This window comes from Platalea leucorodia, assembly GCF_965183815.1.
Source record: "Platalea leucorodia genome assembly, chromosome: 2".
Lineage (NCBI taxonomy): Eukaryota > Metazoa > Chordata > Aves > Pelecaniformes > Threskiornithidae > Platalea > Platalea leucorodia.
This window is the reverse complement of record NC_138824.1, coordinates 78813634-78833611: the sequence shown is the minus strand read 5'-3', so window position 1 is coordinate 78833611 and position 19978 is coordinate 78813634. Positions and strand designations below refer to the sequence as shown.

Here is a 19978-nt window from a genome sequence, read left to right as displayed (position 1 = left end):
ACCTTAAAAAGCTGAAGGAAATGAAACTTTCTAAAACTCATGCCTATTTTGTACCATGATGCTGTTGATAAGTGGTTGCAATGACATGGACAGTGGGATTGAGTGCACCCTCAGCAAGTTTGCTGATGACACCAAGCTGTGTGGTGTGGTCGACACGCTGGAGGGATGCCATCCAGAGGGACCTTGACAGGCTGGAGAGGTGGGCCCTTGTGAACCTCAGGAAGTTCAACAAGGCCAAGTGCAACATCCTGCACATGGGTCAGGGCAATCCCAAGAACAAATATAGGCTGGGCGGAGAATGGATTGAGAGCAGCCCTGAAGAGAAGGACTTGGGGGTGTTGGTTGATGAGAAACTCAACATGACCTGGCAATGGGCGCTAGCAGCCCAGAAATCCAACCGTATCCTGGGCTGCATCAAATGAAGTGTGGCCAGCAGGTCAAGGGAGGTGATTCTCCCCCTCTACTTTGCTCTCATGAGGCCTCACCTGGAGTATTGCGTTCAGCTCCAGGGCCCCCAACATAAGCAGGACATGGACCTGCTTGAGCCGGTCCAGAGGAGAACGACAAAGATGATCAAGGGGCTGGAGCACCTCCCCTGTGAGGACAGGCTGAGAGAGCTGGGGTTGTTCAGCCTGGAGAAGAGAAGGCTCCAGGGACACCTTATAGCAGCCTTCCAGTACCTGAAGGGGGCCTACAAGAAAGCTGGAGAGGGACTTTTTACAAGGGCATGGAGTGATAGGACAAGGGGTAATGGCTTTAAACTGGAAGAGGGCAGATTTAGATTAGATATAAGGAAGAAATGCTTCCCTATGAGGGTGCTGAGGCACTGGAACAGGTTGCCCAGAGAAGTTGTGGACACCTCCTCCCTGGAAGTGTTTTGAGGCCAGGTTGGATGGGGCTTTGAGCAACCTGATCTAGTGGAAGGTGTCCCTGCCCATGACGAAAAGGTTGGAAGCAGATGATCTTTAAGGTCCTTTCCAACCCAAACTATTCTATGATTGATAGAATATCAAACAATACTTAAAAAAAATAAAAGGTGCCACTTCTGCTGAAACGTTGTTGCTAACTCTGCTAGCTGTGTTGTCTGGGAAACCATTATTTTGTTTTTTTATTTTTTTTTTTTTAAATTCAGAATTCACTAATTCTTTTGAAAATCATTGGTACAGACAGTCAAATCTAGAACATGAGACAGGGTAAAGTAATATCCTGAGGATGAACATATTTTTATGATAAAGCACAATGTTAATATATCTGTTCTGAGAATATTACTTCAGATTATGCTAAGGATATGCTAAGATATTTTTTCTTATTTAAATATTCCATGTAGAAGTATGTTTAAACAGACAAGATATACAAATCCTAAGAGATTATTAAAAATAGTTCACTTCTGTACTGCATCTGTATCTTTCCCTCTTGGTCTATAGATAATAAAGAGTGTTTTAGGCAGCACAGATCCTTCTATGCTGAAATATTTTTACTGATTTTAGGAAGAAACACTGAGACTTGTGTTTAAGAATGTAAGTTGTATGTAGATACCGTTCCTCCTCTAGTCAGATCTGTTACCACCATTTTTTTCATATGTCACAAAGTAATGGCAAATTTGAAATACTGTTTTCTTAATCAGTCTTAGGTAATTACAAGGGAGAGAACTTGTGCAATTGTAACTGTACTAGGGAAAGACAGAGAAGCATTAAGAATATTGTTTTCCATATTTGTGAATTGGACATCTGTGTAAGACTTCATGCCTTCCATTTTAATTATGATCTTGATAAGGATATACAACATGACACCTACTGAGATAAGAAAATGGAGTTTCAATGTGAGACAGAAAAATTCAGTAAGTTTCCATCTTTCCTCATTAAGCTATAAACGAATTCTAGAAAAGCTATTAACTATGAAAGAAAAAACATGGAAGTACCCCAAAGAGCCATGGAAGTCTGTCTTTAACCGTTAGTATTCTCCATAATTAATGAAGTTATGGATGACCTGCTCCTGGTTTTCTCTCTCCAAGCCCTGTTCATATGTAGCTACATGTACATGTTCTGTCAGGCAGCAGGAAGCTTAGTCCTGAGTCAGTTTCCTTAACTTCGCCTAGCAACAACAGCTCAGCTTTTGCCATGAGAAACAGCAAATGCAAGAGCTCATTCCACAGGGAGAAAGGGGTGCTCACCTCTGGGAACTCAAGCCAGACGTAAAGTGCTGTGAAGTTGGGACTGAGACTCTGGAAACCACCCTAATATTTACTGGGAGACTTGTGGGATGAAGGGAACACAGAAGAGAGGTGTTCTTGATGAGCTCTGTTGCAAGGAGGTTACTGCTGCATTGTTCACGAACTGGTGATCCTGGTAATTTCATTTCAAAGTACAGTTGTGTTGCAGTTGCAGTCTGAGAGTCTCCCAACAGTTAGCTTCTTGGATGCATTGAAAATTGAGCTACAGTTTTAATTTCCTACCCTGATATAATTGGACCAAGTAACAATCCAACTGTTGCTTTTTCTGGTTTGTTTGTTGGTTTGTTTTTTTTTTGTTTGTTTGTTTATTTTTTTACACTGTTCATTCTAGTCTAATGTAGCTTTATTATTTTGGTATTGTAATGAAATCATTATCATCTTCTTGAGGTCTTGAAAATGTGCATGTAGATGCTGCAGGTGTTTGAAAAGGAAATGCGGCAGCTAGAGGCTTTTGGTATAAGCATGCCCTCTAAAAAGGCAGTTTACACCAAGACTTCCGTTAAAACTTCAGTCTCTTTGCATGCTGACGCAAACATGACAGCTTCACCTCTTTTTAGACCTGTTGAGGAGGATCACTTCAGTTCTTGAAATGAAAGAATCTGTGAACTCATTCCTGCCTGGAAATTTGATAGTGGTTGGGACGTTGCATTCAATTAATGCTTGCATTCTTGTATTTCATAATTTTCCATTTTTCAGAAGTGCAATGAATTTCTATCTGAACGTGTCAATGCCCTGTCTAGGATATTGAAGAGTAATTCTGCCTTTTCTAATAGCTCTTGTTTTCCTAAAAAGACTCTGTTCTGACCTTCAGACCTTTGGTCACCTTTGTTTGTGTGTGAAGACTGGAAATGAAGATCACTATCAGTATACAACAATTATTTTACTGGCTAATACAAATAGTTATTGGCTAATACAAATAGTAATTGGCTAGGACTACTAGGCTAAGCAGTAATGCTCATGATCCAGATGATGAATGTCTGATGCCTAGACTCGTAATTAGAATCACAGGATCATAGAATCTTTTAGGTTGGAAAAGACCTTTAAGATCAAGTCCAACTGTTAACCTAGTGCTGCCAAGTCCACCACTAAACCATGTCCCTAAGCACCACATCTACCCGTCTTTTAAATACCTCCAGGGATGGGGACTCAACCACTTCCCTGGTCAGCCTGTTCCAGTGCCTGACAGCCCTTTCAGTGAAGAATTTTTTCCTAATATCCAACCTAAACCTGCCCTGATGCAACTTGAGATTTCCTCTTGTCCTATCACTTGTTACTTGGCAGAAGAGACTGACCCCCACCTCGCTACAACCTCCTTTCAGGTAGCTGTAGAGAGCAATAAGGTCTCCCCTCAGTCTCCTCTTCTACAGGCTAAACAACCCCAGCTCCCTCAGCTACTTCTCGTATGACCTGTTCTCTAGACCCCTCACCAACTTTGTTGCCCTTCTCTGGACACGCTCCAGCATCTCAACATCTTTCTTGTAATGAGGGGCCCAAAACCGAACACAGTATTCAAGGTGCGCCCTCACCAGTGCCAAGTACACGGGGATGATCACCTCCCTGGTCCTGCTGGCCACACTATTCCTGATACAAGCCAGGATACTATTGGCCTTCTTGGCCACCTGGGCACACTGCTGGCTCATATTCAGCTGGCTGTTGACCAACACCACCAGGTCCTTTTCAGCCAGGCAGCTCTCCAGCCTCTGTTCCCCAAGCCTGTAGCGTTGCATGGGGTTGTTGTGGCCCCAGTGTAGGACCCAGCACTTTGCCTTGTTGAACCTCATACAATTGGCCTCGGCCCATTGATCCAGCCTGTCCAGATCCCTCTGTAGGGCCTTTCTCCCTCCAGCAGATCAACACTTCCACCCAACTTGGTGTCATCTGCAAACTTACTGAGGGTGCACTCAATCCCCTCATCCAGATCATAGATAAAGATATTAAACAGAACCTGCCCCAATACTGAGCCCTGGGGAACACCACTTGTGACCAGCCGCCAACTCAATTTAACTCCATTTACCACAACTCTGGGCCTGGCCATCCAGACAGTATTTTACCCAGCAAAGAGTACACCCATCCAAGCCATGAGCATCCAGTTTCTCCAGGAGAATGCTGTGGGAAACCTTGTCAAAGGCCATACTAAAGTCCAGGTAGACAATATCCACAGCCTCTCCCTCATCTACTAAGCAAATCACCTTGTCATGAAAGGAGATCAGGTTAGTCAAGCAGGACCTGCCTTTCATAAACCCATACTGACTGGGCCTGATCCCCTGGTTGTCCCGTATGTGCTGCATGATGGCACTCAGGAAGATCTCCTCCATAACCTTCCCCAGCATCGAGGTCGGACTGACAGGCCTGTAGTTCCCTGGAGCCTCCTTCCGGGCCTTCTTGTAGATGGGTGTCACATTTGCTAACCTCTAGTTTAACTGGGACCTCCCCGGTTAGCCAGGACTGCTGATAGATGATGCAAAGTGCCTTAGTGAGCACCTCCACCAGCTCCCTCAGTACCCTTGGTTGGGTCTCATCTGGCCCATAGACTTGTGTGTGCCTAAGTGGTGTAGCAGGTCAATAACCATTTCCCTTTGGTGTATGGGGGCTTCGTTCCGCTCCCCATTCCTGCCTTCCAGCTAAGGGGGCTGGGTACCCTGAGAACAACTGGTCTGACTATTAAAGACTGAGGCAAAGAAGGCATTAAGTACCTCACCCTTTTCCTCATCCTTTGTCACTATGTTTCCCCACGCATCCAATAAAGGATGGAGATTTTCCTTAGCTCTCCTTTTGTTGCTAATGTATTTGTGGAAACATCTTTCATTGTCTTTTAAAGCAGTAGCCAGTTTAAGTTCCAGTTGGGCTTTGCCCCTTCTAATCCTCTCCCTCCATAACCTCACGACATCCTTGTATTCCTCCTGAGTTTCCTGCCCCTCCTTCCAAAGGTCGTAAACTCTTCTTTTATTCCTGAGTTCCAGCTAAAGCTCCCTGTTCAGCCAGGCCGGTCTTCTTCCTCGCCAGCTTGTCTTTTGGCACATGGGGATGACCTGCTCCTGCGCCTTTAAGATTTTTTTCATGAAGAATGTCCAGCCTTCCTGGACTCCTTTGACCTTCAGGACTGCCACCCAAGGGACTCTCTCAACCAGGCTCCTGAAGAGGTCAAAGTCTGACCTCCAGAAGTCCAAGATAGCAGTTCTGCTGACCCCCCTCCTTCCTTCTCCAAGAATCAAAAACTCTGTCATTTCATGATCACTATGCCCAAGATGGCCTCCAACTATCACATCACCCACCAGACCTCCTCTGTTCACAAACATCAGGTCCGGTGGGGCGCCTTCCCTAGTTGGCTCCCTCACCAGCTGTGTCAGGAAGTTATTTTCCACACACTCCAGGAACCTCCTAGACTGTTTCCTCTCCACTGTATTGTATTTCCAGCAGACATCTGGTAAGTTGAACTCCCCCATGAGAACAAGGGTTAGTTATTGTGAGACTTCTCCCAGCTGCTTGTAGAATACTTTGTCCACGTCTTCATCCTGGTTAGGTGGTCTGTAACAGAATCCCACCATGATATCTGCCTTGTTGACCTTCCCCCTGGTTCTTACCCATAAACACTCAACCCTATCATCACCATCATTAAGCTCTAGACAATCAAAACATTCCCTAACGTAGAAGGCTACCCCACCGCCTCTCCTTCCTTGCCTATACCTTCTGAAAAGTTTATAGCCATCCATTGCAGCACTCCATTTCTGTGAGTCATCCCACCATATTTCCATGATGGCAACTATATCATAGTTTTCCTGCTGCACAATGGCTTCCAGCTCCTCCTGTTTGTTGCCCATGCTGCGTGCATTGGTGTAGATGCACTTCAGTTGGGCTATTGCTCCTGCCACCTTTCTGGGGGGAGAAGCCCTAGTTCCTATGTGTCCATTCTCAGGCGCTTTTGTGGTTTCTAACACATTCATAGCCCTTGAGTCTTTAGTGCTCATGGTTTTCCATCCCCTGCCTCCCCTGAGATGGCAGACTGAAGGACCTTGCTAGCACATCATCCCTCCAATGTTGGTGTGCCACCCCCAGGCTTATCTCTAGTGAGCCTCGTTTTAGCCCTTTCCCCCTTCCAACCTAGTTTAAAGCTCTTTCAATGAGCCCTGCTAACTCTTGTGCTAGGATCCTTTTACCCCTTTAAGACTGGTGTACCCTGTCTGTTGCCAGCAGGCCTGGTGACATGTAAACTGACACATGATCAAAAAACACGAAATCTTGCTGGAGACACCAGGCTCGAAGCCAGGTATTGATCTGCTGGCTCTTTCTGCATCTTTCCTCATCATTCCCTGCAACTGGAAGGACAGAGGAGAACACTACTTGTACTCATGATCCCTTAAGCAGTCATCCCAAGGCCCCGAAGTCTCTCTTGATTGCCCTTGGACTTCTAGTTGCGACTTCCTCATTGCCTACCTGAAAAACCAATAATGGGTAGTAATCTGAGGGCCATACCAGGTAGGAAGCTTTCTCTTGCCATCTTTAACCCGGGCCCCAGGGAGGCAGCAGACTTCCCTAAGGAGTGGGTCCAGTCTGCATATGGGGCCTTCTGTTCCCCTCAGGAGAGAGTCTCCTATGACAATGACTCATCTTTTTTTCTTTGTGGAAGTGGTTTTGATGCCGGGTGTAAGCTGACTTAACCTTGGTGACACCTCTGAGCTGGATGTACCATTGTCCCCGTCATTGGTTCCATTTTATTCCTTCAAGAGAAGTTCTTCATATGAACTTCAATAGCTGTCCTTTCTCATATCTCACTCTAATGTATCCACACTCTAAATGTGTTTATACATAACACATCTTGAAATCTGTAATTACTGTTAAACTCCTAGTGGAGCATATATTTAATTATCCTTAATACCAGATGAAGTAATTGGAAGTTACTGTTTCAGTTGCTATTTTCCTTTAGCTTGTCTATGTGTTTCCTGTCAGAGTATATATTCAAGAGATTTTAAGGTAAACTAGAGTCCTACTAAAATTAGCAGCTATGTCTCCAGTTCCCTGAGGGCTAAGACTCCATCCTTTATATATTAGGTCATGAACTTGAGGCTCTTGTTTCAAGTCATTTGGAACTGAAGATACACATGTGGTCCAGAGGGCCCTGGACAGGCTGGAGAATTGGGCTGAAGAGAATCTCATTGAGTTCAACAAAGGGACATACAAATTCCTGCTTCTGATTCACACAGAAGGACCTGTGGTTACTGGGGACAACAAACAGACCGTGAGCCAGAGATGTGCCTTCATGGCAAAGAAGGCCAACAGCATCCTGGTCTGCATTAGGTAGAGCATTGCCAACAGTTCGAAGGTGGTGATCCTTCCTCTCTAGTCAGCAGTGGCTAGACTACATCTGGAGTGCTGGGTCCAGTTCTGGGTTCCCCAGTATGAGAAGGTATGGACTAACTGGAATAAGTCCACTGTAGGCCCACAAAGATGATTAAGGGCCGGAACATCTGACATATGAGAGTCTGAGAGAGCTGGAACTATGTAGCCTGGAGAAGGCTCAGGGGGATTGTATCAATTTGTATAAATACCTGATAGGAAGGAATGAAGAAGACAGAGCCAGGTTCTTTTCAGTGGTGCCCAGTGACAAGAGACGATGGGCACAACCTGAAACACAGGAGGGTCCATCCAAACATCAGGAAACACTTTACTGTGAGACTGACTGAGCACTGGGACAGGTTGCCCAGAGAGGTTGTAGAGTCTTCCTCCTTGTAGATATTCAAAAGCCATCTAGACATGGTCCTGTGCAACCAGCTCTATCTTACCCTGCTTGAGTAGGGGGGTGAGAATACATGATCTCCAGAGGTCCCCTCTAATCAATGGTTCTGTGATTCCTTGACTTACTGTAGGATCAGCATTTCATATAAATATTAATGTTCTTAACACTACAATGTGCAGTTTTTTTAAAAAGAAGTATAAATAGAAAAAAGTGATATTTCACGTGTCTAATGTTAAGAATTGTGTGCATTCTAAACTCATTCTGAATTCGGTCTTGATGTTTCATTCTGTGCTAAGCTGCCATAAAAATCCATGACCTTGCTGGCTACAACATAACAAATAATGTCTTTTTGCTATCCTTGTGCTGTTGGTGTTAGATGATGGAACGTATTACCTATTACTTGTTTTCAGCCCCCAGAACTTTCTGAGTATTTTACCTTTCAGACTGGAAGCTTATGTCCAACTTCTTTGGAAGCACTATGTAGAAAATAGCTGTTTCTGAGAACCGTGTGAAAAAGTGCAGAAATCATGTTGACCTTCATTTGAAGGGCCATTGATCTGAAGTGGAGGCAGTGTTATAAAGTGGAAAGAAAACGGCCACATTCAAGTATATGAGTTACCTAAATGAGATGCTTTTTAAATGCACCTTCTAGTTATGTCTGCTAGATTAGGTATGAATTCTTGTCATTTTTGCCAAAATGCCAGAGCTGGAAGGTTTCACTGAATGCATTGACCTCTTTGTGCTTCTTCTACTTGAAGGTGACTTTGGTTCAGTGACTGCTGCCTTCAGTTCTTCTCTTCATAGAACTGCATCTTTTGCTTAGATGGACTTTGCACCTCACATTTTAAAGGATGGAATGGGTATTTTTCTCTCCTCTAAAGCTCCATGTTAAATATATAAATATTCCCTGTATTTAACCCCTTAATATTTAAGCCAATTTATAATTTTAACTTTAAAATGAAGTTAGACATATATTATATGGAACGAGGATTTTATTTTTAAAAGACGCTTAAAATAAGAAATTTGAAGTGCAGAAGTGCAATTGAAGTGAAGAAATAGTTTTACTGCAAAACAAATTAGTTACATATTTACATTCCACAATTAGGGTTTGATTTACTGACTCTGGAAACATAAGTATGTATGACTGCAGATGCAGTCAGTTCCCAGTTTAGGTAGAGGAGGAGGGAAGACCATTGTTTAATTCCCACTGTCTAAATAAATAAAAAAAAAAAAATAAAAAAAGATTCTTCATGATTGTTCTCCCCCTCTCCAAATGCTCAAGCACAGTCTATCTGTCCCTCTGAAAGTCACATTTCACTTTTTCTAAATGTATTAGCCAGCACTTTCACCAAAAGGAATCAAATGCTCAGATCAATTTCTTAAATGAAAATTATTTGACATCTTTACTGATAGAATAAGGAAATATATTAGAAAAAGAGGCTAGTGATGAAGTTGAATCTGAATCCAGCTAGCAGCATCTATCCACTTCTTAATGTCCAGCCCTGAGTGTCAACTATATGACTTGCTGTCCTCTTTTAAGTGAACAGTTTACTCACTTTTTATAACTGCTGCACAATTAACATATAAGACTGTAACCTCTGTCATGTTATTCTATGAACCGTTTCCTTTCACATAATATATTTTCAGTGGTAAGCAAATTTGAAACACAATATTCAGTTTGCAGTATTTGACTGGGGAAAAATAATTTTAAACAATTTAAATATTTTGTAAAAGGTTTAATTTCCTTCAAGTCACACATACATAAGTATACGAAGGCAACACTTCAACTACATTACTATGCAAATTATGATAAGCTCTTTCTATGCAGCTTAGTTCTATTGCTGTTAATTACACAGATTCCACAAGTATTCTAAGCACTTTAAAGGAAGTTTAAAAGGCAGTTTGTAAATCCAAATACTTTATATTAAGCAGTAAAGATAAGCCCTACAGCAGTAAAGCTATATCTATGTGCCTATCTACATGTCAAGATGATTTCAGTAATTAATGTTTCTTCAGAAATCATATAAGTTACAACTTTTAAAAACACATTAAGTATTTTAATTCTATTGAGAGATGCACGTACCCAATATGCATTACATGAGTGGCATAGCTGGCTAAATAGCTAAGAGTGGAAGAAGTTGCAGGGATTTGTAAATGTGGGGAATGTGTAAGGAGTTAGAAATAAGGTCAGACAGTGCACTGGGAGCATGTGAGGAATTCCTCTCTGACAAACTCTTCTCTAAATCTGTCAGTACAGTGGACAGATACTGTATTACAGAATTGCATTTGTAAAGCAAAGAAGCTGTCTTAACCTGGATAAAAACAAAATTCCAACTGTGTTCTTGTGCTTGAGGTAGAAAAAACTCTGACTTGTGGTCAGAGTTGTTGGCATTGAAAAGAGGTTTGAAACCTTTAGCTTTTACAGTATTTTGGTGATAGTTACATACACTAAAGCTCATTTCATTTGTAGCTGCATGGAGTGGTAACTTCTTTAGTTTGAAAGAAATACATGAACAGATGAAAAAAAGTTTAACAAAAAAACATTCCAGTTAATGATTTGTGTGTATGTTTCTTTTCTGCCTTGATAGAAGTAGCACACATCACACATACTCATATCTTAGTTACAACTGCACACACCTTGCTTTTCATACCATTTTCGTTCCAATGCCACTGAAAGTTCTTATTAGTGACATATCTTCATATTCTTGATTAAAACCATTATTAACTGATCTGGATGGCTGGTCATAAATCCATTCACTTGGCAGGGTAGCACTGCTATCTGTATTTCTTGCCTCATTCTCGCACTTCTTACACCACTGGTGAATCTGTTGCAATATTCCACAAAATATATTATTAAGCAGTAAAAATGTTTCCATCAGATACCCCATCTTTTCAGAGAACATATTGCTAACTTTACTGGGATAGGAATCCAGCATTTATTCTGATTTTTTTTAAGTTGTTATGGATATCACAGTCAAAATGAAACTTGGAAATATTAGTTTTAGCTACACCTTCATAATTGACAGACTATTCATTATTATTATTATTATTATTAATATTATTTTAATTATATTAATAATATTATATTAATAATTATAATAATTATATTAATAATATTACTATTATTTAATTAATATTAATAATATTAAATTAATAATAATAATAATAAATGTTAGTGATATGTAAGCTAAGATACTAATACTTCTGTAGTTATTGTTTGACAGCTTATCTGGTTCTAACTTAATAAACAAGTGGAATATGGTCAGATGTGGGACATTATAATACAGCAGAACAATTATCGTACATTTTGGTTTAAAATAAGAGTAAGAACTAATATCAAACAGTGTTAATTTAGTTCAGTGAATTAGCTTCTTATATGCTGAATTCTAAGCCTTTACAGGTTGTTTCATATGATACTCAATAGGCAGAAAGTGTGTCCGACTGTATACCAATGTCCGACTGTATACCAATGATTTCATTTAATACCTCTCCAATTCCCAGTGCTATCATTGAAGATGTCTGTGTGTTGTTACTTTAGAAAAAAATGGAGCATGCGAGTGGAGGGAGAGACATTCTTTATTCTTACGTAGCATAAACAATTTTTTTTGAGAGCGGATGAGATGGGTGTCTTCTTTTGGGGAGAATCCCCAAGCAACCACTGTAATGGTTTCTCCATAAAACAGACACACCTGTCATGCAGGTGTCATTGGGTTAGCACATTGCTGTGCCCTAGTCTGGACATGGAAGCACAGGAAAAGTTTTGCAGAAGTAAGAAGCAAAGGAACAGGTGAGAGGACTTTAGACTCAGAAAAGGCAGGTCAGACCTCTTCCTGAGGTTAGCAGCTCCATACAGAAGCTCCCTAAAGGACTTGACTTAACCAGCCATGACATGCCGGATTTAAGCAGTTGCCTGTAAGGGTCAAAGGGCCTTTGAGTAATCTAGTCCCACTTTCATTAGTTTACACTCTGATTTTGACACAATATACATTTACATGACAGGAAACATTTGTCATTTAGTAAAGGAATGACCTTTAAAAGTTATAAACTTCCTAACTTTATAAATTTCAGTGTCGGTCTGTGTGGTGGGTTGACCCTGGCCAGCAGCTGAGCACCCACAGAGCTGCTCACTCGCTCAGTCCCCCATCCCCAGTGGGACGGGGGAGAGAATATGAAGAACAAAAGCAAAAAACCTCATGGGACAAGATAAAGACAATTTAACAGTGAAGGAGAGAGGAAAAAAAGAAACCCAACAAAAAACCAACTGATGCAGAGGAAATCGTTCACCACCTTCATCCAGCAGACCAATGCCCAGCCAGTCTCTGAGCAATGGTCACCTTGGAAGCAAAAAACTCCCTTTGCTCTTCTTCCCCTACCCCAGCTTTTACTGCTGAGCATGTCATTATGTGGTATGGGATATCCCTTTGGTCAGTTGGGGTCAGCTGTCCTGGCTGTGTCCCCTCCCAGCCTACCCCAGCCTACTCACTGGGGCAGCAAAGTGAGAAAAAGAGAAAGCCTTGATGCCATTCAAGCACTGTTCAGCCAAACCATTGGTGTGTTATCAACACTGTTTTAACTTCAAATCCAAAACACAGCACCATGCGGGCTGCTATGAAGAAAGTTAAACTCCATCTGAGCCAAACCCAAGTAGAATTTGCTACTGCTTGCTAATTGTGCTCACAGTGACTCATTTTAGGAGAGACTAGGCTGGCTCACTTTGTATATTCAGATGTGAAACAGCTTCTGGCAGGCTTCTGCTGCTATTGTATTTTAGCAAGGTTTACATCTCTCTCTGGTATGAGTTTACTGTTTCCCTAAATACACATACCTTGTCTCCTCCTGCCTGAACTGTGAGAACATTTCTGGTTTTGATGTGGCTTTGAGGTAACAGTACTTAACAACTGGTTACTAAAGAAAACAAAACACAAACCTCACTTGACCTATAAGGGCAATCAGATACCGTAAATGTCTTTGTAAGTCTTGTAACTTATGTCACTGGTGCTGAGTCTTATATAATGATGAAGTTCTTGGCTGTGTGGCCATATCAGCAGAGTGTGAGCTGTTGCCACCATGCCAGGTTCAGTGACACTGAAGTAGCCTCTTTAAACTGCACAAGCTGAGAAGGAGAAGACAAGCTAAAGGAAATCCTGCCTTTCAGTCAGGACTTGGCTACCTGAAAGATCTGTCTTTCTGGACTTAAAATAGCTATTGGTTTAAAACCAGGTTGATTCCTCAAGAGCTAAGTTTTCTTCCTCTAAGCCTGTTAAGTTTGGTACCTATTCCTGTGTTTGTTAACTTTTAAGGGACTCCACAACAGTGGTTTTGAGGAGAGACATTGGTGAAGCACAAGGAATTTTTTAGGTCTCATATAAATTATAATCTTTGAATTACGCTTGCAAGTAAGGACTTTGTAAATATAAGCAGAGCATGCTGTACTGTTGAGGGTTAGGCATGAGTGTAGTGCCATCCATGCCTTCAAAGACTGTGATGCTCATTTGTATCAAGTTATGGCATAGCTCAGATTTCTTCTGCTCATGTTTATTTCCTTCCAAATGGTTTCATTTACATAGAAGTTATTCTCAAGTAGGATCAAAGTAGAGCTATTCATTAATAGCTGGATTTTTATGTTTTGGTTCCATAAAAAATAATGGATTAAAATGATTATGAAGTTTTTCCTGAAGTGGGGAACAGAGCCATAACTAGGAAAGAGGGAAGGATTATTAAAATATCATGGGAAGCATAAGAAATCACCCTGGGTTTAGACAATTTTGTATAAAAGAATGTTTTTTTTCTTCTCTTGCAAAATATTTTCAAATTTCAAGTTGCCAGGGTGCTGCACTGCTGGCCAGGTAAATGTCAGGCAGTGTCCATACCAACTAGTGGGTGGGAGTGGGCATAAAACCCTGGCATGACTCGTTGGCTGGCCAGAACATGAGTAAGACAAAAGATGAGCAGGCATTGATATATGCCCAGGGGAGCTCATGAAATTAGGAGCTGGAGCCCAGGAGCACAGAGGGAGCAGGATGTGTTTCAAACTGCTAATCATTTAGGTGATTTTTTTCTCATTCTCTTTTGTTTCCAGGTAAAAGTAAAAAGTTCAGCCAGCAACATAGAAAATAGCTTCCCAGTTGTCAGCAAGCTCAGAAAAAAGTAAATATAATTTCTCTATATGTCAGAGCTTCCTTTTTTTTTTTTCATGGCCGTGACCTCAAAACATTCACAGGCAGGGGATTATACCTCTAACTCTTTAGTTAACAAAACAGAGTGACTTTTTACATTGCCACAGGTGCTTATTCAGGCTAATCTGCTTATCATTTCTTTCCATCAGAAGATGCCACCCATCTTTATGTTTGTAGTATTTATTTCTGAAAATATTACTTACACCGAAAGCTATGATAACTGTGGTGACAAAGATGGTGTATCCAAGAAGAAGGAACCAACTCCACCGGGGCTTATCTGATCTTATACAGTCTTTGCATTTGAAATCTAAAACAAAGAGAAAGAAAATTAAGTATTTGAAAGAGAAAAAAATGCTGCTTTTCTGATAAGCTTTCATTTGAAGGATTAGTGAGGATTGACCAGGCAGCAGAGTTGTCTTTATTTTTATCACATTTTCTTTCACTGTTTTTTCAGGCTAAAAGGTTAAGCTTCTCGTGAGAGAAAAGTTGTCTTCTTTTTACTTCAGACATGAGATTTTTGAACGTGGTATAAGCTACTTACAAAATGGATAGTAAACAAAATTCTCAGTTTATTAGAAGTGGCACATCCAAAAACATCTTTATTACATAGCAAACACTTAGGTAATGATGAAAAAGCCAATCTAACTAACAGTTATCTTACTAAGTCTCAGACAATTTTTTCTTCTTTTTTTAAAAAAACTATACCAAACATAAGCTTATGGTGTGATAGAAGAATTTCATTGGCTGCTGTGTTTTTTTAGGGACTCAGAAGAATTGCACTGGATAACTGTTAAACATAATGTGAAATCTAGTATGAGGGAGATGCTTCGTGGCATTTAGCATTTACTGGTCTGGAAAGTCCACATGGAAAAAACTTGGCTCATCTGAAATAGTGTATCTCGGTCACTGAGGTCACATCCCCAGCAGGATTACAGAAACTGGATTCATAATTTGAGGATAGGGGAAGAGTTATACATATTTCAAAAGAGACCATTGGCTTATAAAGAGTGAAGAAAATGACAAAAAAGATAATGAACGATTGTTGGGGATTTGATTTTTTGTTTGTTTGTTTTGGTATGGAGTAAAGATCCAGCAAATGTTTGTGAAGAATATTAAGAAAAACTATTTTTTAATCTATATATATATATAAAATTTAATTAATGTTATATATAAAAATGTATAAAATATTTAGAATATATGAAATATAGAATCAATGTTCTACTACACAGTGAACTGGTTTAGATCCAAAGAAAAGTCTCTGTCCCTGAGTAGTCTGTCTGTCCAGTTGTATAAATAGTTCAAACAAAAGACGTGCCTTCCCTCCCCTACTCATACAACTGTCGACTGCTTTTTCCCACCCTTCCTCCACCAGAGGTGAGTGGTGGGAGAGAAGGCAGCAAGGCTGAAGGAAAATTGAATTCACCTTGCACACATCAAGTCAGTTTCTGTCACTCCCAAACGCTCCTTACCATGCACTGTAAGCTTGGTGCCATTTCCACATTTGCCCTGGGTTTTCTGAGTTAACGTCACGTCGCAGAAATAGGAATTACTGGCGTTCTGGTCAACGTTGCTCAGTTTTAAGATGGAGAATCCCCTGAGGGTGTTCTTTGTAATGTGTACCCGTGGCCTGCCCGTGCCAGGGGTCGACTGGAGGCTCTGCTGGTTGTGGCAGTCGGGGCCTTTCCTCCAGTACACGACTGGCTCCTCGTTCTCCTCACTGGGGTACTCAAATACACACAGCATCCACACCGTGGAGTTAAGGAGCACGCTAGCATCTTCAGGGTATTGTATGACTGAAAGCTCTGGCCCACTGCTGCCTGTAAGGTGTAAATAAAGGCCATTCAAGTAAACAGAGGTATGCTCTCTTAGGAAGGGTTGTCTTGGCCAGCTGAATACATAGGCATAGCTGATATTTGGACGTACAGACAGCCACAGCTATAAGCATGTATAGCGAAAGGTACATAAGAGTGAGGCAAACAGCAGTTTTGCTACTGCTTTCCAAGAAACCAATGCTGCAGTCAGCGTTCAAAACAGAGTTAGAAAGACAGTCATTAACTTTGCCTAAAGATCATGTATCAGATAAATTACATGTAGAATACAAGAACTGCAAACCCAGAAGGTGACAAAGCAGGAGTTGCAAACAGAGCAGAGGACTAGATTAAATTTGTGTATAGTTCCTAATATTCTTAAACTTTTGGGATGCCATCATAACAAAGCTTTGCTCTAGGAAATTTCAAACAATATTTTCAACTTGCAAAAGCTTCTAGAAAAAATACACATACTTTTACAAACTTAAGATGTTGTTCTGCAAGTGTCTGCACTTCATCTAAATGTTATGTTTCCTACGTATACAACAGCTTCTGGCTCAAATTTTATTGTCTCTGTAAAAGTTTGTCAGATAGATACATTATTTAGACAATTAATAATGACTTAATAGTCATTGGGCATATTAAAGTTTGTATGAAAATGAAGGATGTAACTAAAACTCATTTCAGCAACAATTTACTGAAAAAGCTCTGAAAATACCTTTGTTCTGATCAACGTGCAAAACTGAAATGCTCTTTTCACAATTGCTGTGTATGTGCTTATAGTATTTTTAATGAAGGAGTTTTACCAGGAAATACATATTGCCAATAGCACAGATAAAATTTGCAGTATGAGATAGTTATGTCATTATTAAACTAACGAAAAGATGTGAAAAATCTATTTCCATGCTGTGTGTTTGAAGGGGATCTGTGGGAAAATGGCAGTTACAATTGTTCTAGAGATCAATATCACAAAAAAAGCCAGGATTATATTAAAATGGAATTAGACCAAAGGAAACTAAAGATCATTATTACCTTCATTAAAAGTAATGTTAATGCTCCATGAATTTTATCCTATTATTTCAATACATCATTATTTAAATATTTGCATGCTCTTTGTTATGGGCAAGAATACTGGAAAAAAAGGAAACACAACTACAGCTAAACAGAGTAAAAATTAAAAATGAAATAAACACAACAGTAATGAATACTTTAGGAAAAAAGAAATTCTATGATTGTGTTAAACTAAATACAAGGATTATTTGAGATTACTCAGGCTCACTGCTTGAAATATTTTCCATGGAATCTCAAAACAATCTTCAGTTTCCATAATTTTTCAGCTTTGGTAGTTCCTGACATCACATCCCAGAGTCTTTGGGTATTTTTTTGATTTTTCAAGTAAAGCCTTGTATGGGTACTACGTACACATAAACTAACTGTGTACAGTTAACGCAGAAGGATGATGAGTCCATAGATAGTGGATATCTTGAGAGAAAATTCTTGCACATATACAGGCAACAATGAGCAAAATGACTGGGAGCATGCTTGAAGTAAATCTATTACTGCTCTTTGAACAGCTAAAAGGAAAAAAAAGAGCAAAAAAGCACTGCGAGCCAGACAATACACCTCAAGAAACAAATCTGATACTAATTGCAAAGGATCCAGAAGGCTAAACTGATAATGCATTTAGATATTTCCTCTTCCAGAAGCAGTCACTAGCCAGTCTAAAAGTTGGCAGGCTGCAATGTCTGCATTTTCTCCCTCACCACAGGCATGATGGCATGAGCCAGCTCCTGGAGGTCACTGAAGTGCACTTTACTTAGGCAACCTTCAACTGGCGAATAGTTTGAAAGGGCTTTTCCAGGCAGCGTAGTGATGAACTCTTACGGCTTCTTGTGAATAACAGAACGATCCCCCACTTGACATGCATTTCAGGTCACATCTCACTCTTTTTATCACCTGACATGACTAAACTTTATCTGCATTTGAGTTTTGAAATTTTAATTAATAAATCACGTGAGATTATTCTACTTTAAACTCAGTTATTTACACTTCAAATACCCACATTTAAATGCCTACACTTAACCATACTTTCTCTTTGTAGTCAATAAACAGAAATAGTAACTTAAAGGAAAGATTAATTTCATCCCAATCACAATAAAGGTTTAAGCAGATAAAATATTGATTTGGGTTTTTTTTAACCGTAAAAGCACCTATTTCTCACATAGAGTAATGAGTTCAGGAGAAGACATTAAAAATTCTGTGAAACGAATCTTTTCTTTTCCATCTGAGGACAAAAATCTAGATTTCCATCACAAATGTTCTTGGATTTATGGAATTGCTTTCAAATGAAACAGTTTATCTTTTAAGTTTTATATCTCCATTTTTATACAGAGTATAAAAAATTGGAAAGTCATTACTCAGAGCAGACAAAACATGATTTAAAAATATAAGAACAAATCAATAAGATGTTTTAAAACAGATGGTTACTCCTATCTTTATATAGTCATTCTTTTTAGACTTTTTGTCTTTTGAATGGATATACTGAGAAATATATGTCCAGAAATGACTGGGCTGTACTTGAAAGAGATTCCTGAAAGCTAATACATTTTAAAATGGAAATAATCCAGAGGAGTTTCTGGGATACACCTTTCATTTGGGTGAAAAATAAATATCTTAAAAAATCAGTACATCACATTGATAGCAATATTTCACTACCGACAGAAAACCAGTCTCACCTCAGTCTATGAAGGAGAGGTAGCTAACTTTGTGAAAAAAAAAAGATGGCTCATATCTGAAATATCTTTTGCATTTTCATCAGAATGTACAACTAAAAAAAAAATTAGTCCCAAATAACTTTTTTTCTTTCAAATTTGTTGGTGTAAGTGAATACATACACTTTTAAAAGTACTCTGAGACCCAGTTTTATAAAAATCCTGAAATAAACTTAATATGCTGTCCAGTTGACCTGTATATAAAAATATAGATTCCTAACATGTAAAAATGAACCCATATTTTTCTCCTTTTTCAGTCAGGTGTAATTTTAATTTCTATCTATCTACTCTTTTAAGTACTTTTATACTTTTTTCTCATTTTTACTTTCCTCCATAAAACAGCACCTTGAAGACTTTACAAAGTAAAACTGAGCAACTGACACTTTCATCCTTGCTTAAAAATTATCTCTGCCTTTCTTGATCAGTTAGGGTTTGGAGAATTCTGGGGTAAAAAAAAGAAACCCAGACAACAACCCCCCCTGCTACTTACCTGCAAATTGAGCAAAGTAAGATATTGTAATTAATATACCAAGCCGCATCGTTTTCTTGGGATTGCTAATGCAGAGGTTTTAAAACCTCAGCCGAGACTAGTGATACCACAGCTTTCAGCAAGTAGTTGAAAACTAAATTAAAGCTCTCCTAAAAACATGTTTTCAACCTTGTTTCTAAGGGGAGGTTCTTGTGGTTTCATTCACTGTAACTATTTCCCTTTCTACCATCACACTAATAGTATCAGTTTCTAATATCATAGTTTCAAACTGAACTCCACTGGGCCTAGTTTTCCATTCTGAGCATTTTCTTCGAATGACTAGGAGGATCAGTTTTGTATGGCAAATTTACTCAAAGCTGCTCATCTGAAAAAAAATTACAAAAAACCCCCAAGATTGGGAGCAGTGGTTACGATGTAATGCAGCAAAGTTTGCAATAGACACCCAATTCTGACACTCTTGCTCAAAGTCCCGCTTGTGTCTTAAACACCACATAGATGAAGATGACTTTGCTTTATCTAGTATTGGTCCAATTTGACAAATCAAATATACCACAGGAATGGTTCAGAAGAAACATTATTTTTCTTTGCTGAAATGATACTGAATGTCTAATTATCATCCTGCAGTCCAGGATACATGAACATTAGCTGCCAAAAACTGTAACATGGCAAAGAGGGCAATGTAGTTACCCTCCTAATACATACCTTCTGAATTTACAGGAGCCCATTAGATTAGCTAACGTCCTTGTAGGCCCTTGTATAGACTATTAAATTT

The 19978-nt window shown here is 39.7% G+C and overlaps 1 protein-coding gene across 1 annotated transcript; it reads right to left on the bottom strand.

Annotated features, from left to right (window-relative positions):
• Positions 1–10035: 10035 nt before the first annotated feature.
• LOC309603844 (uncharacterized protein) lies at positions 10036–19278 on the bottom strand. Its single transcript, XM_082337691.1, has 4 exons — positions 19207–19278; positions 15607–15954; positions 14341–14444; positions 10036–10786 (listed from the first exon to the last, which is right to left on the bottom strand). The coding sequence occupies exons 1-4, from the start codon at positions 19253–19255 to the stop codon at positions 10607–10609; spliced, it is 681 nt and encodes a 226-aa protein (XP_082193817.1). The 5' UTR covers positions 19256–19278; the 3' UTR covers positions 10036–10606.
• Between the last annotated feature and the right edge of the window lie 700 nt (positions 19279–19978).

What these genes read in the sequence shown, in the direction of transcription:
- LOC309603844 (XM_082337691.1), bottom strand. Translation starts at nt 19,255, where the DNA reads ATGCGGCTTGGTATATTAATTACAATATCTTACTTTGCTCAATTTGCA. An exon ending in CACCAAGCTTACAGTGCATG is followed by an intron (nt 14,445 to 15,606) that starts GTAAGGAGCGTT and finishes TCTTTGTTTTAG; the next exon opens with ATTTCAAATGCAAAGACTGT. An exon ending in CAGTTATCATAGCTTTCGGT is followed by an intron (nt 10,787 to 14,340) that starts GTAAGTAATATT and finishes ATATTGCAACAG; the next exon opens with ATTCACCAGTGGTGTAAGAA.